Source organism: Passer domesticus, chromosome 24 (assembly GCF_036417665.1).
Source record: "Passer domesticus isolate bPasDom1 chromosome 24, bPasDom1.hap1, whole genome shotgun sequence".
Lineage (NCBI taxonomy): Eukaryota > Metazoa > Chordata > Aves > Passeriformes > Passeridae > Passer > Passer domesticus.
In genome coordinates, this window is record NC_087497.1 from 4,265,340 (window position 1) to 4,290,833 (window position 25,494).

Consider the following 25,494-nt stretch of genomic DNA (forward strand, 5'->3'; position numbering starts at 1 on the left):
CCCGCGCGCGCGCGCGCCCCGGCCTTTCCGGGGGAGCGGGAGAGCGGCGCCGGAAGCGGGCGGGGCGCGGTTGCCGCGGCAACGGCGGGTGCGGGGAGAGGCGGGAAAGGCGGCGGCGCCCTCAGGGCCGGGCGAGCCCCGCCGGCAGCGGCCGCTGCCCCGCAGCGGGGCATGAGCACGCATGAGCCCAGCGGGAGTCACAGCGGCAGCACCGGGCGGGTATTCCCCCGTGTTTCAGTTATGTCCGCGGCGTTTTCTCCCCTATCGGAGCGGCTGCCTGCGCGGCGGCCTCGAGGGCCGGTCCCCAAGGTACCTTCCCAGTTGTTTCCCAGGGGAAGGCCCCTCTCACTACCAAAAAATAAGAAAAAAAGTGACAGTTTCTTCTTCACAAGGAGTGGTAGGTTCAAACCCAGTTGGATAAATCCCAATAGACTGATGCCTTCCTAATCCTCGGTGAAACAGAAGCAGCCCCGCGCCCTGGCCCCGGGGACCCGCACGGACACGGAGCCAGCCCGGCTGTGACAGCCCAGGTGCGGGCCCTGCCCGGGCTCCCCGGGGCATGGCCCCGGCCCCGGCCCTGCCAGAGCTCCAGGAGCGTTCAAACAACGCTGCCAGCACAGGGTGGGATCGTTGCGGTGTCTGCAGGGCCAGGCACTGGGCTGGATGATCCCTTCCAATTCAAGGATGTTCCGTGATTCATGATTCGATGATTCACTGTATCAACATAAATTCGGAGCTTGTGCTTGCCCTGGCCTCATTTTTTGAGACTTTTTAGCAATGTTCAGTACCAGTGTGTTAGGGATATTTTACACAAACTGGCTCCAAACAAGCAGCGGGGTGAAAGGGGCAAATGGCATGCGGGGAAGAGATTAGAATGTGACAGATGCAACAGGCTCAGTGCTGGGTCAGGCAGTGACACCTTTATTTCCTCTGCCCTCAAAAGATCTTCTTCTTTTTTTTTCTTTTTTTTCTTTTTTTTTTTTTTTTAAGAACAGTATATTGGGATTTATCCAACTGGGTTTGAACCTACTACTCCTTGTGAAGAAGAAACTGTCACTTTTTTTCTTTTTTTGGTAGTGAGAGGGGCCTTCCCCTGGGAAACAGCTGGGAAGGTACCAAAGAACTGGAATTTTGGGCCAACAGAAGTTAAAGATCCATCATCCAAATGTCAGGGTCATTATTAAGAATTACCATCCTGAAGATTCCCAGCTGAATTAGTGTTTAAAAGCATAAATTCAATTTTCAGGTAAGTGCCACAGTAAGGATTTTAAACCCATGCAAATTAAAGGTAACCTACTAGAATATTTCCTTAACTAAAATGGGGAGTGGGAAATGTGATCTCCAGGATGAAGCAGATCCGTGGGGGAGGCATCTCTGCACACACACATCCCTCAGGGGCAGCACATCTGGTCCCACAGCTCGGGCACTGTAACCAGCACCAGGGCTGGGGCTCGAATGCTAATCTAACACTTGAAACCAGTTTTCTGACCTGTTTTCCAGGACTCCAGACCCAGCTGCAGAAAGCACGGTTTGCTGTGTACCTCACACAGAAAAAGCCCCTTTAAAACTGCTAAAGATTCTGTTACATAGTAGGAATCATTTAAAATAGGGGATAGAACCCACAAAGCAGCTGGATGTGTGCAGGACCTGCACAGGTGCCCAGCTCAGGACAGAACTTTCTGGTGCTGCCGTTAGGTAAATTAACTGGCAAGTGCCTGCATGCCATTAGCAAGCACTTCCTTAAAATTCCTTGGCATTATTCAAAAACCCAGTTACAGCTCAACTGCTAAATCATTCATTGGCTTAAGGTCTGCCCCTGCATCCTTGTAAGGTAAAGAAAGAATTCCTCCAACAAAGAACTCAGAGGATGGCAAAAAACCTCCAGTTCTGGACCCCAAAACTGAACCATAAGCTGCTGGCATTGGAGAAGACTAGGGTATTTGCAAGATTTGCAAAGCTGGGAAATGTAAAACATGATGGGAAATGCAAAAGATGAGGCAGTGCAGAAACCCAGATGATCAAGTTTAACCTCAATCCAAAAGGAGGCTGGAATCTGTCCTTAAAGCACCTCAGAGCCAAGAGCCCCTGAGCACTCAGTGAGGCTGGAGGAACAGCAGATTCTGATGTACATTTCTGTTATCTAATAACCCAGGAGCCCAAATCAGTTGGTTCTCAGGTGACATTTTAATAAAAAGTAGAATTGTACTGTATTCCCAGAAGTTTTAAGCACCTATTTGTTTGCTTCAGCGTTTCTCTCATTGAGCTGAGATCTGGACAGTGAGGAGTGTTGGATCCTCTGCAGTGTCTGATGCAATTCAGCTCCAGTCAGCGTTTCCCTGTTTGTCCCCCAGCCTTTCCCTGGGAATGGCTGGGATGCGCATGTCCCTTCCCCACGAGATGTGACTCAGGAGTGTCACCCCGACATATTCACATTGCTTTTATTTAGGTCTTCTGCCAACAGTTACAGGGTAACAGACACTTGGGACTGCAAAGTCGAAGTTGCAAGCAAAAATCAGGACCAAGGCAAAAAAAAAAAAAAATCCACAAAGGCAATTAAATCAAATCCAATATAAATACAATGTTCTGGAGCTCTTTAATCATACTGCTTTCTTTAATAAAGAGGTGGTTAGGATCTTACAGTATTTTCTTTTGGCCTAATCCAAGGATTTTGTTACTCTTCACCAGTCTTAATTCCACACATACAAAAAAAAATTGATATTCAACCTTTAAAATATAAGCCATATTTTCTTAATAAAATAAGTTTTGTGCTGCTGCTTGTTTAGTAAGTACTGTACATCAACTGTTCACGGCTATTTAACAAATGGACCATACAGAGTTCAAGCTAGAGCAAAAAAAAAAACCCACAAGAAAAATAACAACCCAAACGGAGCGTCCTGTAAACACCCTATGTACAGTCCCACACTTGCTCATAGAAAGGAGGTACGAAAGGGGCTGGAAATCGAACACAAAAGCACTGGAGTCCTGGAAATTTCCTTTCACAACTATTGAAGTGCAAATCACTCAGGCAAGATATGAATTTCTCTTGTTTATTGCTCTCCTGCTGTCTGGCTTCCCTTCCTGAAACAATCACATTCTTTTATTTCACACTGATTTTCCAAGAAGAAAACCTTCCGCGAGGCAACGCTGGATGCTTGGGCTGTTTGAGACATCGTGTGCGATCCCACAACACCCCGACTGCCCTGGAAGCTGTGGGGAGAGGGCAGAGCAGCCCTCCCACCCCGTTCTGCTCAGATATGAGATAAGGGAAACAACAGCATTCTACAGGTAAAGGAAAGCTACTCCTCTTCCCACAGAACTGCATGCGCTCGGCAACGCTTCCAGCGCAGGTGGAACTCGAGAGGCAGAGACTCGGAGCTGGTCGGGATGCCTGTGTGGGGTTTGTGGCTAACTACAGATCCTGATATGTACCTGGGGTAACACCTATCCGCTACAGGCAGCAAAACGCACCTCAACATGCAGCTACTCGTTTGCATCTCACACAAGAGAGGGGGAGAAATGCCGATGCCGGAGCGCGGAGAGGGTACGGTGCATAGTCCGGTATAGAAAACATGCGGGTCACTCCAACCTCTCTAAACTTCTTCAAAGTGGAAACAGGGTTTAAAGGGCACAGCAGCTACTGAGTTTGGCTGTTTTGTTTATCCAAAACCATGAAAACCCAACGCAGAGGGTGAAATAAGGGCAGAACACGATCTGCAAGTCAACAGCTGAGAGTTTCAGAAGCTGTGAAGCTTTTGTGTAGTTAAAATTGCTGTTAAAAATAGGTGCTACATCAGCAAGTCTTCATTCATAGTTTTCTATGAACAGCCACCTTACAAATGAGTGCAAATCTTAAAGGTCCATTTTACATTTCAAGTCTCAAGGTTAAAAAAAATTGTTACAGAGCAACAAGCTGTTTCTGTAAATGCCCACACTATCTCTTTTCAAATGGTTAAAAATGGCACGTGCTATGCCACAGCTACTAAAAGACATTTCAGAATTCTAGACCCAACTAAAACACTAAAATTAAAACGAGGAACCAAAATACCTTTGCCCCTCACTGCAGAGCAGCAGCCAGGCGCGTTCCGGTGTAATGCTGGTGAACAAACTGATTTGCAGAGAGAACCTTGACCTTGACCCCGATTTTACTCTTAATGAGGAGCTTTCTAACACCAGGTGAGCGGGAACAGCCCCTCTGAGATTGTTTTGCTTTCAATGAACATAAGTCAGAGTTCGGAGGATGAGATGGAGGTGCTGATTGGTGTCACTATGCAGGCACTTGTGTAGAGGAATGTAGGCTTCTCATGTTGACACTTAGTGTTGATGTGTTCCCTACGCTCTAAAAGCCTTCCTAAGAGTTCCCTACCTACTGACCACGGACAGGTCCTGGTCTCCTCCCCGTCACCTTGAGGATATACAGCAGTGGAGGTTGACACAAGGTGCAAAGGAGGATATGAACCAAACAGTGTGGTCTTGAGGAAAACAGGACTGTGCTAAACGTAGGATCTTCACCAAACGTGACATCAGTGGGCTCAGCACTTAGTTTGCATAGCATAGTGATGTTGTCACTGTTCACAAACACGTTGCCCCAAAAGAAAACGGCAAGAGTGAATTCCCGGGGTTAGGACAGCTCAATGGGCCAACATGACCGGTGTGGTTTTCATGAAGGCAAGGCAAGTTTCAACGTCAGAAAGTACAAACCAAAGAGGTGTAGATGTGCTTCTGTCCACGCGCGGGCCAGGGGCAGCGCTCGCGTGGGGCCGCCTGGGAAACGCGTTCGGCAGGAAAATGATACCAGAGCTCTTCCCCTCAGAACGTGGCAGGAGCGTGCGCCTCGTTTGTCTCTTGAAGGAAGCGCTGTGAACACTTTCATAGAAAAAAACCCAGATAATGTGCCCGGATGATATTGGTACTGAGCTGCCACCACGGCCCCGCCACCGTGCGTACGGTCACTGTGCAGCAAAACGGGTCTGAAAAGCAGTGACCAGGTTCCTGTGGGGAAAAAGGCTGTTTTCCTGGTACAAGCACAGATCAGGAGTTTCCCCCCCTGACAACAACAGGGATTTCATCATTCTAAGGAACAATCTGGTGTGCTTTCAGAATAAAAACCCTGGGCATGAGAGCAGTGATACCATGACACAAAGAGCAGCAAAACCTAGCAGCAGAGAGGGTGAGAGCCTGGAGGTGGGGATGTGGTAGGTGGAGAAGCAGCCGGCCCGGGCAGGCACGTGCCAAATGCACACAGGCAATGGGCACTGTGGAGCACCTGGCACAGCACAGGCTGCAGTAGGCAGCACTCATTGGACAGAAACGTTGGAGGGCTGTGGCGTGAGCACACAGCCTCAGGAAGTGTGGGGATGTAAACTCTGAGAATGTTAATGACTTGTGGATTTTGGCAACAGACTCAATATTGTATAAAAATAATGTTTAGTAAAAAAATCCCGGTGTCCATCATAAAAAGTCAGGGGAGGGGGGGAAAAAAAAGAAAGCAAGAAAAACATGGATAGCGCTTTCTGTCCTAATGGGATGGAGATGCCCCCATTTGTCAGAAACAGTTTTAAATAACAAGTAGTACATTGGAAACAAAAATGGGTCAGCAGCCATTAAACGTGTCCTGTATGAAAGTGCACATCTTTCAATGGGGTTTAACCACCGTGAGGTCGTGATCTGACACAAACTGCAACTGAGGACCATAGAAATTAACTCCTTCTGATGGAAATATGGACCACCATCAAGACAAGATTACTAGTTTCCTTACAAGATTAAAAACATTGAAATTTTGCAGCATCATAGTAAGGCACTCACCCATGGAAAAGTCTGTGACTGTTGCTTTGAGCGGCAGCAGCTGACTAGCTTGTAACACGAGGAAGACAGTTTTCAGTTCTGAGCTAAGTGCTAGGGTGCCTTACATTATCTGGGAGGAATTACTCGGGGGCGGGGAACTGTTAGTGTTACAATTCTCCTATAAACTAGTTGTTTTGTTTTTGTTTTTTTCCCTTAACCCATTAAAGCATCTCATAATCTAAAATATTAGTTTTATAAATCTAGTCTTCTGTTTTAAGGCTCTAAAAATCCCCTCCCCCAACCCCCACAAAAAATACCTACCAGCGCCTGGTGGGCAACGGAGGACCAAAGCCGCCAGTTCACAGTCAGGAGTCTCTAGTATTGCATCTTAAAAATGAAAACCTGCTTCCGCCTCCCGGGAGTTTTATCCCTTCCCTTGAATGCCTTCATGTGTTTGGTCAGGTCAAAATTTTGCAAAGCCAGAAAAAATTAAAAAAATAATCATCATCGTCATCAGTCTCTTCCAATCCTACAAAGGTGTTGGATCGTTCTGTCCCATGGTGCTGGTCTCCTGCCTCAAGTCGACACTGCCTGCCCTGCAGTGATTTCTCATTGGAAAAAAAAACAAGGTGTCCCAATGCTTCCTTTTTTGTATGGCTCCTACAAATCTGAAAGCTTTCTTGAGTGAGGTAACAAAAGTTAGGCTTTCAAGCAAAGTACATGGTACGTAAAGTGTCCTGATGAACCTGCACAGCCTTCGCCAAGGCCTGGGGGTCTCTGCCGTTGCTCTGTCCAGATATATGGCTGCCCTCGCCACTGAAAATCAAGGAAATCACTGCATAATTATTTCATATTTTCCCCCCAGGAACACTCAGAAACTCCCCTGGAGATGGGGATCAGCTGAATGCTGGCAGCACAGGAAGTCACCTCACTGCAGTGCACAGGGATGCTGTGCATGCTGGTGACCATGCCTGTACTGCAGATTCCAGCACCTTGAGGCAGCTGGAAATGCTCAGACACCCCAGGAATGCTCCCACAAGCCTGGAATGAGCTCAGGATAGGATCTAACTCTCCTTTATCCCACTCCCCCTGTGCTGGGCCTTAACAGGATGCAGCTACATGCTACATCCCCTAGAAAGGCTCTGCTGCAGCACTCTCAGGCACTTTCAAACATCGAGGTCCCCTGCCCAAGCCTGGCTCTGCCCTCCCAGGGCCATGGGCTGTGCCCCTCACCTGTCGTGCTCCTTATCCACGAGGTGGTACCGTGCCCGGAACGCCACCAGCCGGGCGTAATAGGCTGGGGCTGGGATGGAGACGGAGCGGGTGCAGCGCACGTAGGTGTGGCACAGCTGGTACGTGAGGATCTGCAGCTCGTCCGCCGTGAACCGGTTGTCATCCCAGAGCACGTAGTAGTGGGACGGCCGGCTCGTGCCCTGGGAAGGAGGGGCTGGTGTGAGAGATGCTGCTTGCACCCAGCTGCAGCTGCCTCGCATCCCCATCAGCCCCTCCCTGATCTGAATGATCTGTCAGACAGCCTAGGCAGGAGGGATGCTGTGCTTCCCTGCTGTGAGAACCCTACACGGCACTGAGGCAGGAAAGCCCTTTGCACCAAGGTGCAAAGCAGTACTAGTGCTGCTGCCTGGTGCCTGCTCCCTCTGTGCCACACACCCACTGCAACCCCCAATGCATCCCCCACTGCATCCCCAGCCGGACCAGCTCCTGTCATCTGCGCAGGGCAGGGGAAGCTGAGCAGCCTCCCTTCTGGAAGCAGCTGCAGATTACACGAGTGCAGTTTTTCCAGTCCAGTTTCTGACTAATCTTGGCTGCCTGCAGCCAGGCAGCTGCAGAGCAGGCAGGGACGGCTGGCCTGGCTCTCCCGCCCACGGGCAGACAGCAGGTCCCTGCTGATGACCGGGCGCCCCAGCGAGCCCGGCACGCTCAGACACCAGCTGACAAGCTGCTGAATTGGCTGCTCTGAAGGAGGAAAATCTCTTAGGAGAGACCCTTGGCTCCAGGAGAGAGACTGAGTATGTGCCACGCAATGCAGCAGCAGCACAGACCCTGCACTTGCTTGCCAAACCACCGCAGTGGCAGCTCAGATCCAACTATCCTCAAAGCCAACTGCCCACATCTCCAAGCTAAAGGAGGCTGTGACAGGGCCAGGACAAATGCATGAGGACAATCTGCAACAGCAGCCAAAAAACCCAGCAGCATCTCAAGAGCCAGCATTGGAGCACAATACCTGAATGCCTGCATGACTGCACAGGTAGAAGTCAAACTCAAAGGGGTGGGTGATGTTGGTATCCACTGTTGTTCCTGCTGGGATGTTCCCACTCTTTCCAATCTGCAGGGAATAGAAAGAGATCCAAGCACTGCAGAGTTTAGTTATTTCCAGTTGCCAAGACCACTGATCTTAACACAGCTGCCCTGTCCCAGGACCATGGTAGAGGGTCCCCATCTCCCTCTGAGATGTAGAGATGATCTCCAAGTGCCCATTCAGGTGGGACAGAAGCAGCTCATCCTACTCTGCTGCCTGCCCAAATAGGCCTGCTGGCATTTTCTGCAGGCATCAACACCAGGCATGACATGGAGACACAGCCAACAGCATGGGAAAGAGAGCAGCAGGGTAAGGGCTGGGCAGGTGCCCATCCTTCTACAGAGATGAAAAAAATGCCAGGGATCTCTGTAGAGCATGCGCTGGAGTCTGTGCCACAAGATACTGGAGCTTTTATATCCTGATCAAAACCTGTCCTTAGTTCCCAAGATTAAATCTTCCTGCTCGTGTGAAGCAGTCTGGTTAGACTCAATCTGACCATTAAATTCAGATGAAATCTAGGAACAGTGACAGCAATCAATGTTACTGCAGAGCACACATGAACAAGCTGTGAGCAAGCAAGGGGTTATTTAGACCGTCACGTCAGCAACTCCAGCTATCACCAAAACAACAGATGTTTTCAAGCTGACAGAGGCTATTTCAAGAGTCACCAGGATCATCAGCACCCAGTAACTCATAATAACAGCAAACAGCTGGCTGGGCTTCTAGAAACACACTAATCCATGTGGCTGTAGGAGTCCACTGAGCAACACGTTTCATTCAGAACAAGCTCTCCCTGCCAGTAGCGAGATTTCCCCTCGGAAAGCCAGGGCTGGCTCTTCCATCAGACAGGGATGAATCAGCCGCCTCCAGCCCTGGCACCCTGCAGCACTCACCCTCTCGTTCTTGTCTGCACAGAAGAGACGGGTGTGATGCCTCTTCTGGACGACGATGTAGGTGATGCCAGGCTGGTAATCCTTTTCCAGTTTGATGCAGGCGTCTCGGATTGCCAGGAGCTCATAGTGAAGGATCTGGAGAGACAAGGGCACACAAAATGAGGGAACACATCAGCAGCCAGCTGTCCCTGAGCACCCTTAAGGAACCTCATGGCAGCTGGTGCAGCCCCACTGGCCAGCGGGGATCTGAGGGTTCCTCACCTGTGGGAGCTGCCCCTCAGGAACACCATCGCGGTAGAAGATGATCCTGGTGGGTTTGAAGCGTGTGGATTTGTAGAACTGGATGAGGAGCTCCCTCACCATGTAGGACAAGTCCTCAATGATCTCTTGGCGAGGACGCTGCACGCGCACCGTGGCACAGTACCGGCTCGGGTGGGCGTCCATGCTGCCCACAACCTGCACGACAGACAGGCAGCCCATGTCTCACACCAGGAAGGGCAGAGGGGATGTGGGACACTCCCAGCTTCCACCTGCTTCCCACACAAACAACTGGCCATGGGCAGAGCACCTGAACTCCCAGATCAATGGGACAGCAAATACTGTACAGGCTGTCAGTGCCCAAAAGGGACATCCCTGGTCGTGGCCACATCCTGATGTCACACTCTGCAATGCTCTTTTAAACATTTGTGGGAATTTCCAGTGAGACAACTTTGGTTGGTGCCACTGAGTGCTGTGGCTGTGGGGGACTGCTGCTGCTCTGCCTTTCCTTCACTTCTCCTGCCTGGCAGTGAGAGGGCGTGGGGCTGCCCCAGACAGCCACAGGCTGCCCAAGGACGTGGTAGGTGGAATCACTGTATGGCAGCCATTGAGCAGGGAGTTCCCACTGCAGGGCAGGCAGACCTCAAGACACGTCAGAGCATCAGCTCAGGGGCAGCTGGGCTTGGCTGTGACACAGGGCTGGGGGCACAGTGTGAATCAAGTGCTGGCCCCTGTTGGGGAACAGACACCCAGCTGCCTCACTCCCCACACTCAGCAGTGACTGTGCTGTGTGCCCCACGTCCCCGGAGCAGAGGGGAAGCACTGCAGACTCCAAATCCTCCGCAGTGTGAATCTGCTGCCCCTGCCCTCCCCAACACTTTCACTTTCACTTTGCAAACAGAGCTCTGGTGTTGGGGCTCCCCCACTAGAGCCAATGTGTACAATAGAAACTGTTTCTTTAGTTGCAGCCACAGACCCACTATTGTCCCACCAGCAATACACCAAGGACACAGTCAAGTTACTTCAAAGGCTCTACCCTTCTCCTCCCCTGCAGCTTCAAAAAAGGTTTCACAAAAATTAAGAAAAAAGCCCCAGTGGTCCTGCACAAGCCACAAAAGATATTTTCAGAGGGGAAGCTCTGCCGCCAGGAAACAGACTGTTCTGTCCCACCCACACCTACAGCAAACAGCCCAAAGCCTTTCCCAACCTCTTCTAATTAAGAAAAAACACTCCTCCAAAGACGCATTTGCATGCCAAGGAAAACCTGAGCTGTGAGTCCTGGAAAGTTAAGAACTTAATAGGAAAATGCTGACGTGCTTATCCTGCATGGCAACGAGCACAGGGCAGTGTCTCCCAGCCCAACGGAGGGCACAAGCTGTCCCTGGCCCTGCTGGCACCAAGCAGCACTTCGCTCCATGGATGCTCATTTTTAATTTGAGAAAAAGGCAAATCCTCCTGCACAAAGGGCTCAGAAGCCCAGTCACCCCAGTTTCCTCCATGTCCCACACCCCAGCTCTCCAGCAGGGGGAAGGTCCCTGAAGGGCTGCAGCTAGACAGGGATGTCCCAGAATGACTCCATGCAGCACCAAGCTCCTGGCACCCTCAGGGCCAGCACATCACGAGCCCCATCTGGTGGCAGCTGCCAGTCTCCCTGCGGCTCCCAGAAACCGCAGCTTCTCTGCACGGAGAGGCAGGAAGGGACTGGGAGGAAACATCCCAGGAATCAGATAAAATCATCTGGGGTCCACCCTGAGAAGTGTCATCATAGGGACAGCAGTAACACATGGACATGTGAATCCCATTCCAGCTCCTACATCCTGCAGGGTTTTTGGGCACCAAGCTGTGAACTTACAGCCGTTATGGAGGGTTTCTTCCCATCTCCTGCTGGCGGGTGAGTGACATCAGCTCCGAGGAAGATCACTGGCTGCTGAAAGACGGCAGAGCTGGTGGGAGAGGAGAGAAAACAAGTAGTCAGTATTTGGGGCCATCTCTGGGTGATGTACAACCCAATGGAGATGAGCAGATGATATCAAGGATATCTCCTGACCTCCAGCTCTGGCTTGGACACATCAACACCTCATTATCAACAAGGTGAAACAAGTTATAAATCCCCATTTCAAAGAGCTGCTTTATGAAGACCCCTTCTTCACCATGTAAACCAGGCAGGCAGCACCACGAGGGAGTTGGGGTACAACCCCAAAACTATGAGAGGCAGTGGCCATACGAACCGCTGGTGAGGCACAAGGATGTTGTTGATCCCGCCAAGCTTGACGTTGATCTTGAGGCAGAGGTTGGAAAGGGTCTGTGGGGAGGTTTTCACCACATTCTTGACCTGGACACACTGTGTTGCCATTCCCAGGAGAGTGTCCCCAACACGCTTCACTTCAGCTGTGGGTAGAGGAAGCAGGTGAGCACAAGGCAATCAGCTCTGCACCACTTCCAGCAGCACCCTTGGGAATGGGGAGAGCCAGCCCTGCTGAGCCAGCCCTGCTGAGCCAGCCCAAAGCCCTGCTCTCTGTGCTCGCCCCAGACGCACCGTACACAGGTGTCTTCCCTGGCAGGATGACAATGATGAGCTGCAGCCCTGAATAGGTGTTCTTGAGGTGTCGGAACATGGGCTCCACGCTGTCTGCACCCTGGGCGTACTTGCAGAAGCAGGGCTGGCCCTGGATGGGCATCCCGGCGTCCTTGGAGATCTTGCGCAGCTGGTCTGTGAAGTTCCTGTGCCGGGAGGAGAAGCTGTGAGCCCTGAGCCCTCCTGCACGCCAGCTGTGCCACCGAGCACAGAGCCCCATGGCCAAGTGCTGCAGCACAGAGACAGGGCCATCACATCACCTACTGGTGGCTCTGTGGCACCCAGCACATGCATGGCACAGGAAACACAAGATCAGCACATGTCAGGGCTGAACTGTCCCCTCTCAGTGCCCTCTTACCCATGTACTGACTTTTCCTAATGCAATGGAGCTGAGCCCTTCTCCCTTAGGAAGCTGAAGCAGCAGGGAACAAACCTGCTGCCTGCAACAGCTGATTTCCAGGTGACTGCAAAGCTGATGCCAGCCTGCACTTACCACAACTGAGCCACACTCTGGATTTTTGGAATGCCAAGGATTGATATGGTATGGTGAGAGCCAGAGGGAACACAGGGCTCATAGCTCTGCTGCAAAGGGACCACGGGAGGAGTGCAGTGTCACTCCCACCTGCACCCAGGTACTGCAGATGTGGACATTCAGAACTCTTCCAAACCCCAAACACTGACCATGCCAAACACCCAGAAGAGACAACAAAGTGCTCACCTCAATGCATCCACTGTCAGTGAGGAGAAACCTAAGGCCCCAGAAGAACCCAAAAACAAAGTGACCATTTCCCTAAATCAAATAAACTGTTCCTGCTCTGTGACACTTTGCTAGAGAAACATATTCTCTAAACTACCAAAGCTTTTCAGAAAGCCCAAAACTTCTTTGCAATAACTCATGGGAAGTTAGGATACTTCCTACATGAATTACATAATTTCAGATTACTGGGGAAACTTTTAATCCTCAGAACCCCTTCTCTCTATGAAGATTCAGACTAGAAAAGTTCAATACAGCTTTAAAGCTGGCAGTTTCATCTGTCAATACTGCAGCTCCCTGATGCAAAGAGTAGATCGAGGAGAGCCTGAATGACAACTCACAGGTACTCACTCCAACCTGCCAGCTTTGTGATGGCTTAAGGACCATTTGCAGCTGGGACAACAGGCTCTCTGGATAAACCAAAAGCAACAGGAACTGGACACCCCACATCAGCCTGGTACCCCAAGCAGTGGAGCTCCCTGCAGATCCAGCAGTGGCAATGCCAGACACCCAGACCCCAGCTGTGAGCAGTAGTGTGGCCCTGGAGCCAGGGCCCCTCTGGCTTCCCCCACCCACATGGGCTGCCCCTTTCCTTACTTCAGCACCTCCTCTCGACACTGCTTCTGCGGGGCAAAGCAGGCAATGGCCCAGACTTTGATCTCAATGCCGTTGTAGAACTGCTTCCCTCGCATGTCCCACACGCCCTGGTTGGGAGTTGCAATGGCCCGGTTCTGCAAGGCAAACAGAGGGTCAGAGCACGGCCGCAGCCTGCCCGGCCCCGCAGCCCCAGAGCCCTGCACGGGCTGGGGCTGTGCTCCCTGTCCCAGTGCTGGAGCTGACTCCCTGGCAATGGAGAACCCACAGCCTCAGCTCCTCAGCAGTGACAGAAAATGCATCCGAGCTGCCCTATGCTGAGCACCCCTCTGCTCTTCATCTCATCACCAATGACTCTTGGCTACAACTTTCAGAACCAGTTATATTGCAAAAAACTCAAAGCCAAGGCACTTTGATAAAACATTCCAGCTCTAGCAACTTTTTCTCAGAAACAGTGTTTCCAGGTGTTGACAGCATCTCCCTACACAGCGCAGCCCATCCCAAGCAGCCCCACTTACCCGGCCTCCATACTGTAGGATGGGAGCTGGCAGGACCCGCCCTGTCACCTCCGTCATATCATCCTTCACCTTGATCCCAAACTCCTGAATGTATGGATCCAGGTTGTAGCTGGCATTCTTCATCTGCAGAGGGAAGGAAGGGCCATGGGAGGGAGTAAGACCAACTGCTGCATCCCAGGCAGCTGCAGCTGGCCAGGAAATATGGACACCTGAAGCCTTGTTCTCCAAAGAGCTGCAGGTGGAGAACCTCTGACAGGGGAGGTCGAGCAGATCAACACTGAGGCCCAAACCCTCTCCTGCAAACTAACCCACCGAGACCTGATTTTGAAAAACACTAACCAATGCAACTAACAGCATAGCCTGCTCCTGAGATTTAAGATTTCAACAGGATGGTTCAGACTGGCAAGAAACTTATCAAGAGTCCCAGAAGGAATACCAAATGTCCCTGGCTTCAAAAGCCCAGATGTACGTGTATGGGGAACAACAGCCCCGTTAACTAGGGCCAGGCACAGAGTCCCTGTACTGCAGCCCCACCACACACAGCCCCACATACACCACAGGCAGGGGCGTGTCTCTAATCTGTTTCCCATTTTTAGTTCCAGCTCCCTTTGGATGAGGTTCCATCAGTGCAAGGGCCTGAATTTGCTGCATGTGCATTTGCGTGGTGTCTTTGAGCCAGGCTCACCTGTGCCACTGTTCATTCCAGACATACAGGCACCTCTGCGCAGGGATTCAGTGGGAAGAGAGGGATAAAACCCCACCATAAACCTCACCAACACCTCCTCAGCAGGTCACAGCTCTCCACCACAGAGCAGCTGAGGAGCAGGACCATGACAAAGTCCACCATGGACACGATGCCATAACCTCCCCTGGTGCCAAGCCCCAGCCCTGCCTCCCCAGGGACTTGTGTCACGTACCAGGCGACTGATCTCCTCCTGCCTGTCTGGGGCAGACCTGGCTGTTGCTTTTATCATGGTTGAGGTTTGATTGTCCGTGAGCTTCTTAATACACCGCTGGCCTGCCACGATGTTACACACCTGCAGGGGAGGGGACAGACAGCAGCCATGTGTTTGGGACAGGTAAGACACGAGGGGACCACAGCTGAGCACAGCCTCAAACCACAGGTGCCAACACTCACCTCCAAGGGAAGGTACGTGTGTTTCTGTTCCTGGCCAACCTGGAGACAGGGCAGGTGAGGGTATTTCAGCTGCAGGTTGTATTTCTGCTTGAAGTACTGAGCCACTGTGCACTCCACTGTTTGACCACTCTCCAGCTGCAGCGGGAACCTGGAAGAGGCAGGACAAACGGGATGCACCTACTCAGAACAGACACTTCCAGACCTCAGGCACTATGTACTGTGGCTGGGAAAAGGGAGCTGCCAGGCTCCCACCCTGAGCTGCCATACAACAAAATAAAAAGCACAACAGTGGTATTTTCAGAAATGGAGTCAGGAATACTGTTACCCCAGTGTGGGACTGAGGTCTCTAAATAAAGCTATCCCACACTAATCCAGTTTATCAGGGCAGATGTTTATTGCAGGACCTGCCACACCATGGTTGGGCACAAAAGTACAACACTGGCACTCAGGAGGGCTTCTGTGCCTGGTGTCCTCTCTGGGAGCTGAACTGAACTGCAGAGAAAGGCTAAGTGGCCTCTCCGGGTACAGGACAGCAGTTGCAGGTTGGGCAGAGGGAGGCAGGAGGGCAACATTTGCCTTCAGAAACAGGGGAAAAAAAAATCCCCAAACTTCCTGGCTGCAGGGCTGAGAGGTGCCATGACACTCACAGCTGGAGCACAATACCCATCCTCAGCCAGCACCAGCTACTCCCAGCCCAATAAAGATCTCCATGAAAATGCAGAATTGACCTGATATTCTGTAGAGAACTAAAATTACAGGAGAGCCAGGCTGACTACATCAGTGAGGTGCCACATTCCTCCTGTACTCGCCAAGCCCCAAGGCTGCAACCCATGGATGATAGTGCACAGGAGACACTGAGGGGTGCCCAGGCCTAGCCTGCTTCCAGGCACACACAAAAAATTCCAAGGCAGACACTCGTGTTAGCCCCAACAAAGTCTCTGCTCTGGCAGTGAGTATTTTAAGAATGAAGAAAACCAAACCCGGAGGTAAAAAGTAGGACAATTCCTGGCATGTCAGCTCCCGCCCACCGCCGTGCTCCGCCTGCCAGACACAGCATCTCCCTGCATCCCACTCCACACATGGCACAGGGCTGCAGAGCCCCAGACACGTCTCCTTTTGCCATCAAAGACTGGAGCTTCCTGTTCAGCTCTCCCTAACGACACCAGCAGCTGTTAACAAGGAGAGCAGTGAGAATTCTTCCAAGGGCATCTGCCCACCCGCCTTACGTCTGGTGGCTGGCTGGCCGTCGGGTAACGTTACACACACGGTATTTCCTCTTCATCTGCCCACAGTGGGTCACCTCCACCTTCAGACCTGATGGGAGACAGGGAGACACAGCACAGTCATGCTGAAGATGGGAGCAATTTCCCTTTGCCCAACTTCTCCAGGACGCTGTCAACAGCTTCCTGAACTAATTTCCTGCTTGCAGATACCCCAACAATAGCATGAGAGAGGCAGTGGTACCCCAGAAGATATTTAAAACATGCAGCCCCTGTAACCCCACTTCACAAGCCACAGCCAGTGTCAGGGCACAGGCTCCAGAGCTCCCTGGGGGTTCTACCTTTGATCTCCTTGGTGAAACGCACTCTCTGTGAGTCTGTCAGGGGCTTGGGCTGCTCGTCGATGTTCCGGATGTCCAGCACCTCACACATGAACTCGATGACAGGCTGGGCTTTGTAGAAGGCAGTGGCCGACACTGTGGGACAGACATCACAATGTGTCTCTGCTCTCAACCAGCCTTCCCAAATACACCCAGCCCTCCCACTGCAGCTCCCCAGCATGAGAAATAACATCACCATCGATGTTGAGCATCATCTTCCACATGGCAGGCCGGACTGACTGGTGGAAGCCGAACCAGACCTCCCTGCCCCCTCCCAGGGGGTGGTAGTAGCCTTCAGGGGGGGAGAAGAAGGAGCGGCCGACGGGAGTGTACCTGTGAACCAGGGCACACCATGTCAATGGCACACACTGCACCCCCAGAGCCCTGAGCTGGCACTCGCCCTGCCAGCTGCATCACCCCCTCTATTTGTTTTGTAGGAGCACCCAAGGACACGGCTGGCACAGCTGCCTTCTCCAATGACTGTCAAGGCCAGTCCCAGCCACAGCAGCCTGCCAAGGGCAGCAGTCCCCTCCCCTCCCTGGCACAGCCCCATTGTCCCTCACTGCAGGTACCTCATGGAAGCCAGGTGCCTCATGGCAACATCCAGTGCCTGGACAGACTCCAGTGGGACGGGGATCTGCCCGCTGACCAGGGCCTCGTGCAGCATGCGCCAGCTCACAATGGCCATCCATTTGATAGAGACTTTAAATATCCTGTCCTTGCCTTCCCCCGGGATCGTCACCTCAAAGTCAACCTGGGTGCAGGAGGGAAGGGACAGTGACCATGACATCCCTGCAGGGATGAGGTAGGGTTGTTTTTGGCTGGTCTTTCCCGGCAGGAGGGAGGTCACAGTGCCTGCATGGGGCTCACTGCCCCCTCTTACCCGCTCGTTCCCAATGGGTAAGGCTGTGACAGTGTAGATGTTCTTCTTCCCATCATAGACTGGTTTTCTGTCACCAAAGATCTGCGGTTTGAAGTGCTGCACCATGTACTCCACGACTTCCCTACGCAGGCAAGATAGAGGAGCAGGAGGAGAGAAGGGAGAGGTTTGTTTTGTCACTTTCTTTAGAGCCTGACACCTTCTGCAACCTGTCCAGTCCACCCCAGCCTCCCTCCCTGGGGCAAATGAGAGCAGAGCTGAGACCCACGGGGCAGAAAAGTCCCTGGACAAGCAGCCATGTGCCTTGTCCCACAGCTCAGTACATTGGCTTTGGCAGGAGTGCACATGGCACAGGGGAACACACAGTGGCTGGAGCTGCCACAGTGTGACTCGATGCTGAAAGCACGTGCAGCATCTGCTCACCAGCCCTTGGGGCACAGAGCTCCCCAGGCTGCAAGGGCAGGAGGGGACAGGCAGGGAAGAGCACATCAAAAAGAAAAACAAAGAAAAGTACATGATGGCCTGAGGTCTGGGCTTGCTATTTTTAAATCAGGGATTGTTGCCAGAATAGCACAGCTGCTTTGGAGCAACAGGGACTGTGCTGAGGCTCCGGACCCCTGATGCTCCCAGGCCAGGAAGCAGCACTGCTGCACAAACGTGGCTGGGGGGTCCAGCCACCTGTGGGCATCATGCAGTGCCATGACCCCTGCCACTGCTGTGACCCCTGCCATAATGGTCACCTGAATGGCTTCTACTGCAAAGTCAGAGACAGGCACTTAGAGAGTCTCCACTAGGAAACTGGAAGCAGGGAACAGGTGCCAAACCTCTAATACTTGCCTTACCTGTTGACTCTGCGTGGACATTTATCGGGTTTGATATCCACTTCATAATGATACACATCGATCTTGGGAATGTCCACTTCAAAGTAGTTGGCCAGGAGCTTGATGGGCTTCCCGACAGTTCCTATCCCAGGCCGACGTGGTGCTTGAAACACCTGCTGCAAGGGGGGCAGGTATGCGCCTGCAGCTGTGGAAGAGAGCACAGGTCAGCAGGGCTGCCAGGGACCCCATACTCAGACAGACAGACAAACAGACAGATCTCACAGAGTCACAGCGCTCTCCATCACCACATCCTGAACCTCAAGGTGTCCCACTACCCCTCCTCCTGGCAGGAGGTGGCAGTGGTACAATTCAGAGCAGCACACCAGGAAGCAGCTTCCCCGGGCACCATCTGGGGAGCACTGGTGCCAGCCAAGCTGTTGAAGGGCAGTGCCAGGGCACAGGGGCCCCACCAACTCCCTTGGCACAGGCTCCAGGACTGCCACCTGCTATGGGAGAGCAGCACCAGCTCCATCATCATGGTGCCCCTTTCCAAGGGGATGCAATTCCCTGGATACTCAGCAAGGACATACAGACACATGTGTTCCCCTCCATTCCCCAGCAAATTCCAACTCACTGCTGGAGGAAGGATGCCACAAGAAACAGGAAACACATCATTCCATCTGCACTACACAATTGTTGAACTGCTGGGGTTTGCACAAAAAAAACCCCAAAAACAAATCCAAACTAATTCCAAATTCCCACTTGAAGCAGTGTGGGGTCCTGTAAAGAGGGAAATACCAGTTTTTCCACAATTCCCATTACACAGACTCACTTATGAAGTTCAGGAGATGCTGGATGGCACCAGCACATGGCTACAGGACTGAGCTGCATTTCTAAATCAACAGTACCCTTGGACTCAAATGTATCTGAAAATATTGCCAAGGAATTATTCCACCCCGCTGCTCTCTGAGGTGAGTTCTGCCCTTCCTGCCCCATTCCCACTTTGCCCATCTCCACCCCTCCCAGTCTGCACCTTCTATTTGTTCCTCAAACACCACGAGGTCCGAGCCAGCTGGGCTGGTGTGGGGATCCAGTGTGGGGGTATTTGGAGCACTCCATCTGTGTGGCCAACTGTCCACGTCGGCCCACAGGCACCAACCCAGCTCCAATTCAAGCTCCTGAACACATGGTGCTTTTAGCACCCTTTTCTCCCATCCACTTTCTTTTTAAATCCAAATTTCCATTCCAGACTAAAAATACCAGAAGCAGAAAAACAGTAGAGCAGCAAACTAAGCTTCAAATTTGCTTTTTACTTTTGCACCCAAACTTTGCAAGACTTTTCCTGCCCATGGAAGGCCACCAGTGCTGCAGGACACTGAGGGGATGGGAAAACTCTTGTGAGCATTCAGGGGCTGAACTGCAGAAGTTAATTCTCCAAAGCCAACCTCTGCTTCTGCTTCTGCCCTGCAACAGGAGCTCAAAAGACCCAAAATCTGCTGGGAGCTCCAAGCTGGGGTTCACCTGGCCCCAGCACCTCATCAGACAAGGCAGCACAGGACTTGTAGCAAGGTGGGGATCCTTGAGTCCAGCGTGGGGCTCAGACCCTGCAGGCACCCAGGACAGGGTGACTGCCAGCAGCCCCCAAAAAACATCTGTGCTGCACTTCGGAAGAAGCTCGTTGGAAAGAACTGATTCTCAGATGAGCTGCTCCCGGTGTAAGTCATGTCTCCACATTATTAACATTTCTTGGCAGTGGCTCCCTGGCTGTGAGCTGATGCATTTTTAAATCATGGCTCACAAGCAAAGAGGTATTTGCCAGTGCTGCTGGAGTCTCCCAGTCCCTGAGTTTGAGTGAGGAACCATACCGCCCACCTGCAAGACCTGTCAGAGGACAGCAGCTCTCTGCTGCCTTTTCTGCAGCCATATCAAGGCCAGCACCCACAGCTTCTCCTCCTCTGGATCATCTCACCCCTCAGACAATCATGGTAGCCGTGTGTGAGCAGGACCACATGCAACTCCATGTGCCCATGCTAACCCCACAGATGAAGGGAACCCAGGGCAATGGCCACAGCTTCACAGCTGCTCAGTGGCACTTGGGTGCCCAAGAAAAGCTGAAGCCAGTTTGAGGCTGGCAGGAGTTGCAGAGGTGTGACCAATTCACCCCACAGCAATCCTACATTTGGCACTACTTTGGTCACTCCAAAACTAAGGCTTTACCATGCAAACCTTTGCCAAAGGATCCCCAGATGCTTCATGAACATAACACTCCACAATTAGGCTCATGAATCATAGCTGAAGGAAGGAGCCAGCCTCCAGCAACACAAAAGTTGGCTCAGAATTTTCATTGGACAGAGAAGATACAGCAAACGCAGGGTAAGATAAATGGGCAGAGTGGCCAGAGGGAACAGCACCTGATGGCACAGGAGATGCTCTGCAAAGACCAGGGCAGGACCATGACCAGCATCTACGATGGGCTAGTTTACCCCCAGGGACTCACAGAATTTTATTTCGGTGACCACAACCCACAGTCCCTGAATGTGACAAGCCAAAGCAGCTGCCCAAGCAGCACATGAGCCAGGCTTTCACCCAGCCTTGGCTGCTTCAGCCCAGGTGGGATCAACCCAAATCCCTTTGTTGAACATGCAGGCTTGGCTCATCCTTTCACATCCTACATTCCTGCCCTGGAGCACTCAGGGTCCCTCCATGATTTGCGTCAATGAAAGCCATCCTTCTCCTGGCTCGGAGCTTGCTGCCAGGGAATCCCAGATGGACATCTCGGATGGACATCTCAACTGTCATCCCCAGGCACCTCATGCCTGAAGCCGGCTCAGGCAGCAGAAAAGGAGCCAACAAGAAGAAGCCTCGTTAAAAAGCTACCCAGAGTGCATGGAAACAGGGGGGCTCCACACATAGTGGGGCTCCTGCGTGAGGGGGTTGGCTCCTGCATACCTCGACTCTCCATGGCGAAGCTGCACAGGCTCCCACTTTGTCATGTAAATGCGGGCGCCGGGGCCGGGGGCTGCAGGGCGAGTGTTGTTCCTGCAGCACAATGCGGCCAGTGAGCGGGATGAAATCCGCTGCCATTAGAAATTCCGCGGCCCGGGAGGAATCACAGACTTTCGCACACAAAGCCGTGCCCTGGGGACGCGCCGGCGGCGGAGCATCGCCGCTCTTGTGCCGGGTACCACGGGCAGAGACGGCGGCGAGGGCAGAGCCACCGAAGTGAGAGCAAGTTTGAGGTAATTAGCGCTGGAATACGCTTTGTTTCTGTTATTTATTGTAACAGCTGGGGAACACGACCCGCTGCCCAACAGCTGCCTGCGCCGGGCGAAGCCGCCGGTGGGACGGCATGAAATTACCATGTCATTGAAATCCTCTCCAGCGCCGCATTCAGCCGAGGGGCCGCGGGAACGGGGCCCAGACAAAAGGGAGTTTTATTGCGGCGGCGGCGGCGGGTCCGTGCCGGCCCCTCTCCGCACACCCACCCGCCAAAATAAAGCCGGGAATCAGAGAGGTGCAGACGGGGCCGGCGGCACAACAAATGCCACCGGACACGCAGCGTGGTCCTTCCTCACCCTGAGACATCTCCATCCTAAACCACCCCAGAATCCCCCCGCGAAATGAAATCCCTGTCGGGGAGCAAAGCAAGGGGCAGTGCCAGTGGAAAAGGCAGCTGCTGGGGAGGATGAGCAATTGGCATTTCCAATCTCGAGGCTCGACACCTTCAAAACCACTCTAAGCAGCGAGCAACACCATTCCACACAGCCCAGGCTTCCAGAAGTCCCATCTCAGCTCTACCAATGCAGACATCGCCGCCCGCTCCATCCGGAGTGACCTGAGCACTGCCAGGGTCATGCAGCTGTGAGTGCTTTTTGGTTTGACACCAAACTGAGTTTCAGCAGGTGATGCACACACGGGACAGAGGCTCCACCTGCAGCCATCAGAGCCCAGCATTAAGCCTGTCTGTGCACCAGTCTGGCTGCTGAGGGCACAGCTGAGCTGCCCAAGCTCTGGTCCTGCCCTGCACTGGGGTGGCTTCACCCAAAAAATGAGCCAAAACAAGCTCTAAACTGTTTTACTACAGGACTGACATCTGAAAGCTGCTCAGTTCTTTGTATCCTCACACTAAACATTGCAAAGGACACTGCTGTGCTTCCCACCTGGAAATCTCAGGTGACACCCTAAAGTGCAAGCTATAAACCTGCCTGGCCGAATGGGTGTCCCTGCACCCTGGGATGTGCAGTCCCACAGGCTGAGCCAAGCAAGAGTGTGAAGCTGCAGGTGCTGCAACAGAGCCCAAGGAACAGCAGCAAGGGGGGTGCCAACTCCATCACACCCACATGCAGGGGCTGTACTCCAGCTGCTCTGGTCCTGGAGAGCAGCGTGGTGATGCCAGCAGTGTGGTGATGCTGGCGGTGTGGACACGGCTCAATCGTGACCTGACCCGTGAGGGCTCTGCCAAGCTGGCCTCAGTTGTCCAGCAGCTCTCTTCTCCATCCCTCTGACAGGTTTGAGAAACACTGGCACAGCGAGTGCCAGCACTCCTGCTGAGCACACCGAGTGGCATATCCAGGCTGTGTGACTCTGCTCAGTGACCCTGGGGTCCCTGCTAATGGTGCCTGGGCTGGGCTGAGGCTGAGACCCCCTGCCCAGCCCTGTCTCCTGCTGCTCCTGCACACCCAGGCAGCAGCCAGGGACACGCAGAGCCGAGAGTCGCAGACAAAGGCGGCCCCCAGTGCCGGAGGGACAGGACAAAAGCGACGCCGGCTCCTCTCCGTGTCCCACCGCCGTCCTGCAGTGCCACCGGCTCCCAGAGCAGAGGCTGAACCCGCCCGGAGCTCTGTGCAGATCACCCTGCCCAAGGAGAAGCTTCTCTGCGTGATTTGGCTTCCTCCTCGCGTCTGCCATCTTAATAACTTGTCTGTGTTTTGTTCTTCCCGGGGTTTAGGGAGAGGCTGCAAAGAGTGTTTAGAGATAAAGCATCCGTGCAGTGTCTCCAGGCAAGGTGCTTCTCCTGGCTTTGTTTCTCGGCCTAATCCCGTCCCAGAACCAGGCATACGCAATTTCGTGTTTCCTGAAGATAAAGAGCCCCAACAGACGGAGCAGCTTTGGGGTTTTTGCAAGGTTCAGCACAGGAAGACAACGGTTGAGATTAACAGCCTTTAGGAAGTTCACAAGGGATAAACTAAAAGTTGTGGGAAAATAAGTTTAGTTTTTAAAACCACTGCATGTGTGTGCTTCCCCGAGTGCTGCCTGTGGGTTAGATGTCCTGGGTTTTCCCGCTGCCTTTCCAAGCATCTCCATGTTGGGCACATCCAGGCACATGCCAGTTTCCGCTTTATTGCCCCGATAAGCCACAGCATCATTAGAGCTCACACGCAAGGTTCAGCCCCTAGTGAGGCACAAGCAAAGGGGTGCCACAGCAGGGCAGGATTCACAGCAGCTCTGAGGATGTGGGGTTCATGAGTCCCCTCCCAAGGGGTGAACCTGGGTGGGAGCAGATATCCACAGCTAAATTTGGCGACAGAAGGGAAAACTCCCAAGGGTGCAGCAGCAGAGCCCTGCTCGCAGTGCAGCCCTCACAGGCCCAGGGACTGAAAGCCAAACCTGTCCACCGAGTGCATCCCCATCCCAACACAGGCAATTATTTTAAAGCACCTTAACAGCATCATTTCAGGCTGGTGTAGGAGGGTGCCCGCAGCGTTATCTGCGTGGCCCTGAGGCAGCAGCGCTGCTATCGCCCCAAGGCGCTGGCAAAGCCCTCAGTGCCGCCAAATCACGGCTTCCAGAGGCCATAAATCAGCCCAAACACAAAGCACCCAGAAGGTAACGCAGACACAGGGAGATTTCTGTGCCACACTTTAAGTAAATGACGTAAGAAAGGACTGAAGTTTACAAACACTCAGCAGATTTATGTCAAAATCTCACCAGGCTGATGTGTTATGGAGGGTGACAAACGCACCAGCACAAGAGAGGTGGCAGGGCAGTGACTGCTGATCCCCATGACTTGTTTCTCGGAAGGGCAGCAGCTCCCCATCCCCAGCAGGGCAGTGATCTGCGTTTCCATCACCCCATCCCTCCCTCTGCCTTATTTTAGGCACCAAAATCCATCTCCGACTCAGCAGCGCAAGTTGGCGATGCTCAGGCCAGGCACAGGGAGCGAGCGGCAGCTGACGCCACGGCCTGGGGAGCAGCTCTGCAAACCCCCGCGGAGCTGCCCGGCACGAAGGGCACTGCCAGCTGCTCCCGTCCCCAGCCGGGGGGCAGAGCCTGGGGCAGGGGACACGGGGTTCGGGGTGGCTCCGGAGCTCGGCCCCGCGGGGCCACGCTCAGCCCCGGCTCCGCGCATGCCCTGGCACGGGCAGAGGAGACGCTTCGTGCTGTCACGGCACACGGCGTCGCCGGCCCCGCGCCAGCTGCAGCCCGCGCCCCGCTCCCTGAACTCGGGGAACGGGGAGCTGGGCGATGGATGGGGAGCTGGGGCATGAAATGGGAGCTGGGGAGGGGGGGGAATGGCAGGGAGCTGGGGGTGGAATGGCAGCCGGGGCGATGGATGGGGGTGGGAGACAGGGGGGATGGAATGGGAGCTGGGGGAAAGGTTGTAAAGCTGGGGGGATGCTGCTGCTGCTTTGTGCAGAACAGGCCCCTTGAGCAGGGCTCGCTGCGCGCTGTGGGGACCTGCGGCTGGACGTGACCCCGGCCCTGTGCCCCCTCCTGCGAGGTTTCCGCGGGTGGCTCCATCGCCCCTTCCCCAGCGCCCGCACCGCTGATGCTCTGGGGGCACCCGGGGGACGCGCCTGCCCGGCGGCCGCAGCCCCCCCGCAGCCGCGCTGCTCAGAGCCCCGCGCGCCTCCGGCACCCTCCGATCCCCGGCATCGCCCCCGCACATCCCGCGCCGCCGCCACATCCATCGCCGCCCGCCGCGGTCCCCTCCGCACACCCCTCCACCGCGCTCCCCCGCCGCGCTCCCCACCCGGTACAAGCCCCCCGGCCCCCGCCGCGCACCCGCCCCCCGCTCCACCGGCCTCATCCCTTTCGCCCCTCGTCGCCCTCCCGGCGCGCAGCGCTCCGACCTCCCCATCCCCGCCGGCGGTACCTGCTCCCGAGGGTCCCGCTTCCATCCCATCCACGCGGGCGCCGCTCCGAGCCGGGGGCCGGGGCAGGGCCGTGCCGGGGGCCGGGGCCGGGCAGGGCCGGGGCCGGTGCCGCAGCCGCCTCACGCCCCTCACGCCGCGCGCACGCGCCGCCGCCGCCCGGCCCCGCGCGCAACAAAGGCGGCGCCCGCCGGCCCCGCCGCCATCTTGGGGCCCGCGGGGACCGAGGGGACCCGAGGGGACCGGGCGGGACGGCGGGGGATGCCCAGCC

The 25,494-nt window shown here is 53.9% G+C and overlaps 1 protein-coding gene and 1 long non-coding RNA gene across 4 annotated transcripts; one reads left to right on the forward strand and one right to left on the reverse strand.

Moving 5' to 3' along the window:
* The first annotated feature begins 14 nt into the window (after window positions 1-14).
* On the forward strand, window positions 15-6,285 carry LOC135285668 (uncharacterized). The gene is made up of 3 exons (XR_010350426.1): window positions 15-309; window positions 1,078-1,246; window positions 1,501-6,285. It is a non-coding gene; the product is annotated as an uncharacterized LOC135285668 (long non-coding RNA).
* On the reverse strand, window positions 2,425-25,382 carry LOC135285666 (protein argonaute-1). 3 transcript variants are annotated; one of them, XR_010350425.1, is made up of 20 exons: window positions 25,226-25,382; window positions 18,151-18,334; window positions 17,312-17,432; window positions 16,997-17,182; window positions 16,625-16,757; window positions 16,390-16,524; window positions 16,055-16,142; window positions 14,829-14,976; window positions 14,608-14,727; window positions 13,691-13,813; window positions 13,176-13,309; window positions 11,786-11,970; window positions 11,478-11,637; window positions 11,102-11,192; window positions 9,253-9,447; window positions 8,992-9,126; window positions 8,024-8,125; window positions 7,015-7,214; window positions 6,103-6,597; window positions 2,425-4,863 (listed from the first exon to the last, which is right to left on the reverse strand). XR_010350425.1 is itself a non-coding variant. In XM_064398166.1 (19 exons), the coding sequence occupies exons 1-19, from the start codon at window positions 25,248-25,250 to the stop codon at window positions 6,489-6,491; spliced, it is 2,574 nt and encodes an 857-aa protein (XP_064254236.1). In that variant the 5' UTR covers window positions 25,251-25,382; the 3' UTR covers window positions 2,425-6,488. The 3 variants fall into 3 exon arrangements, 1 of the variants encoding a protein (XP_064254236.1); XR_010350424.1 differs by having other exon boundaries at window positions 2,425-4,989; XM_064398166.1 differs by having other exon boundaries at window positions 2,425-6,597.
* Window positions 25,383-25,494: the final 112 nt, after the last annotated feature.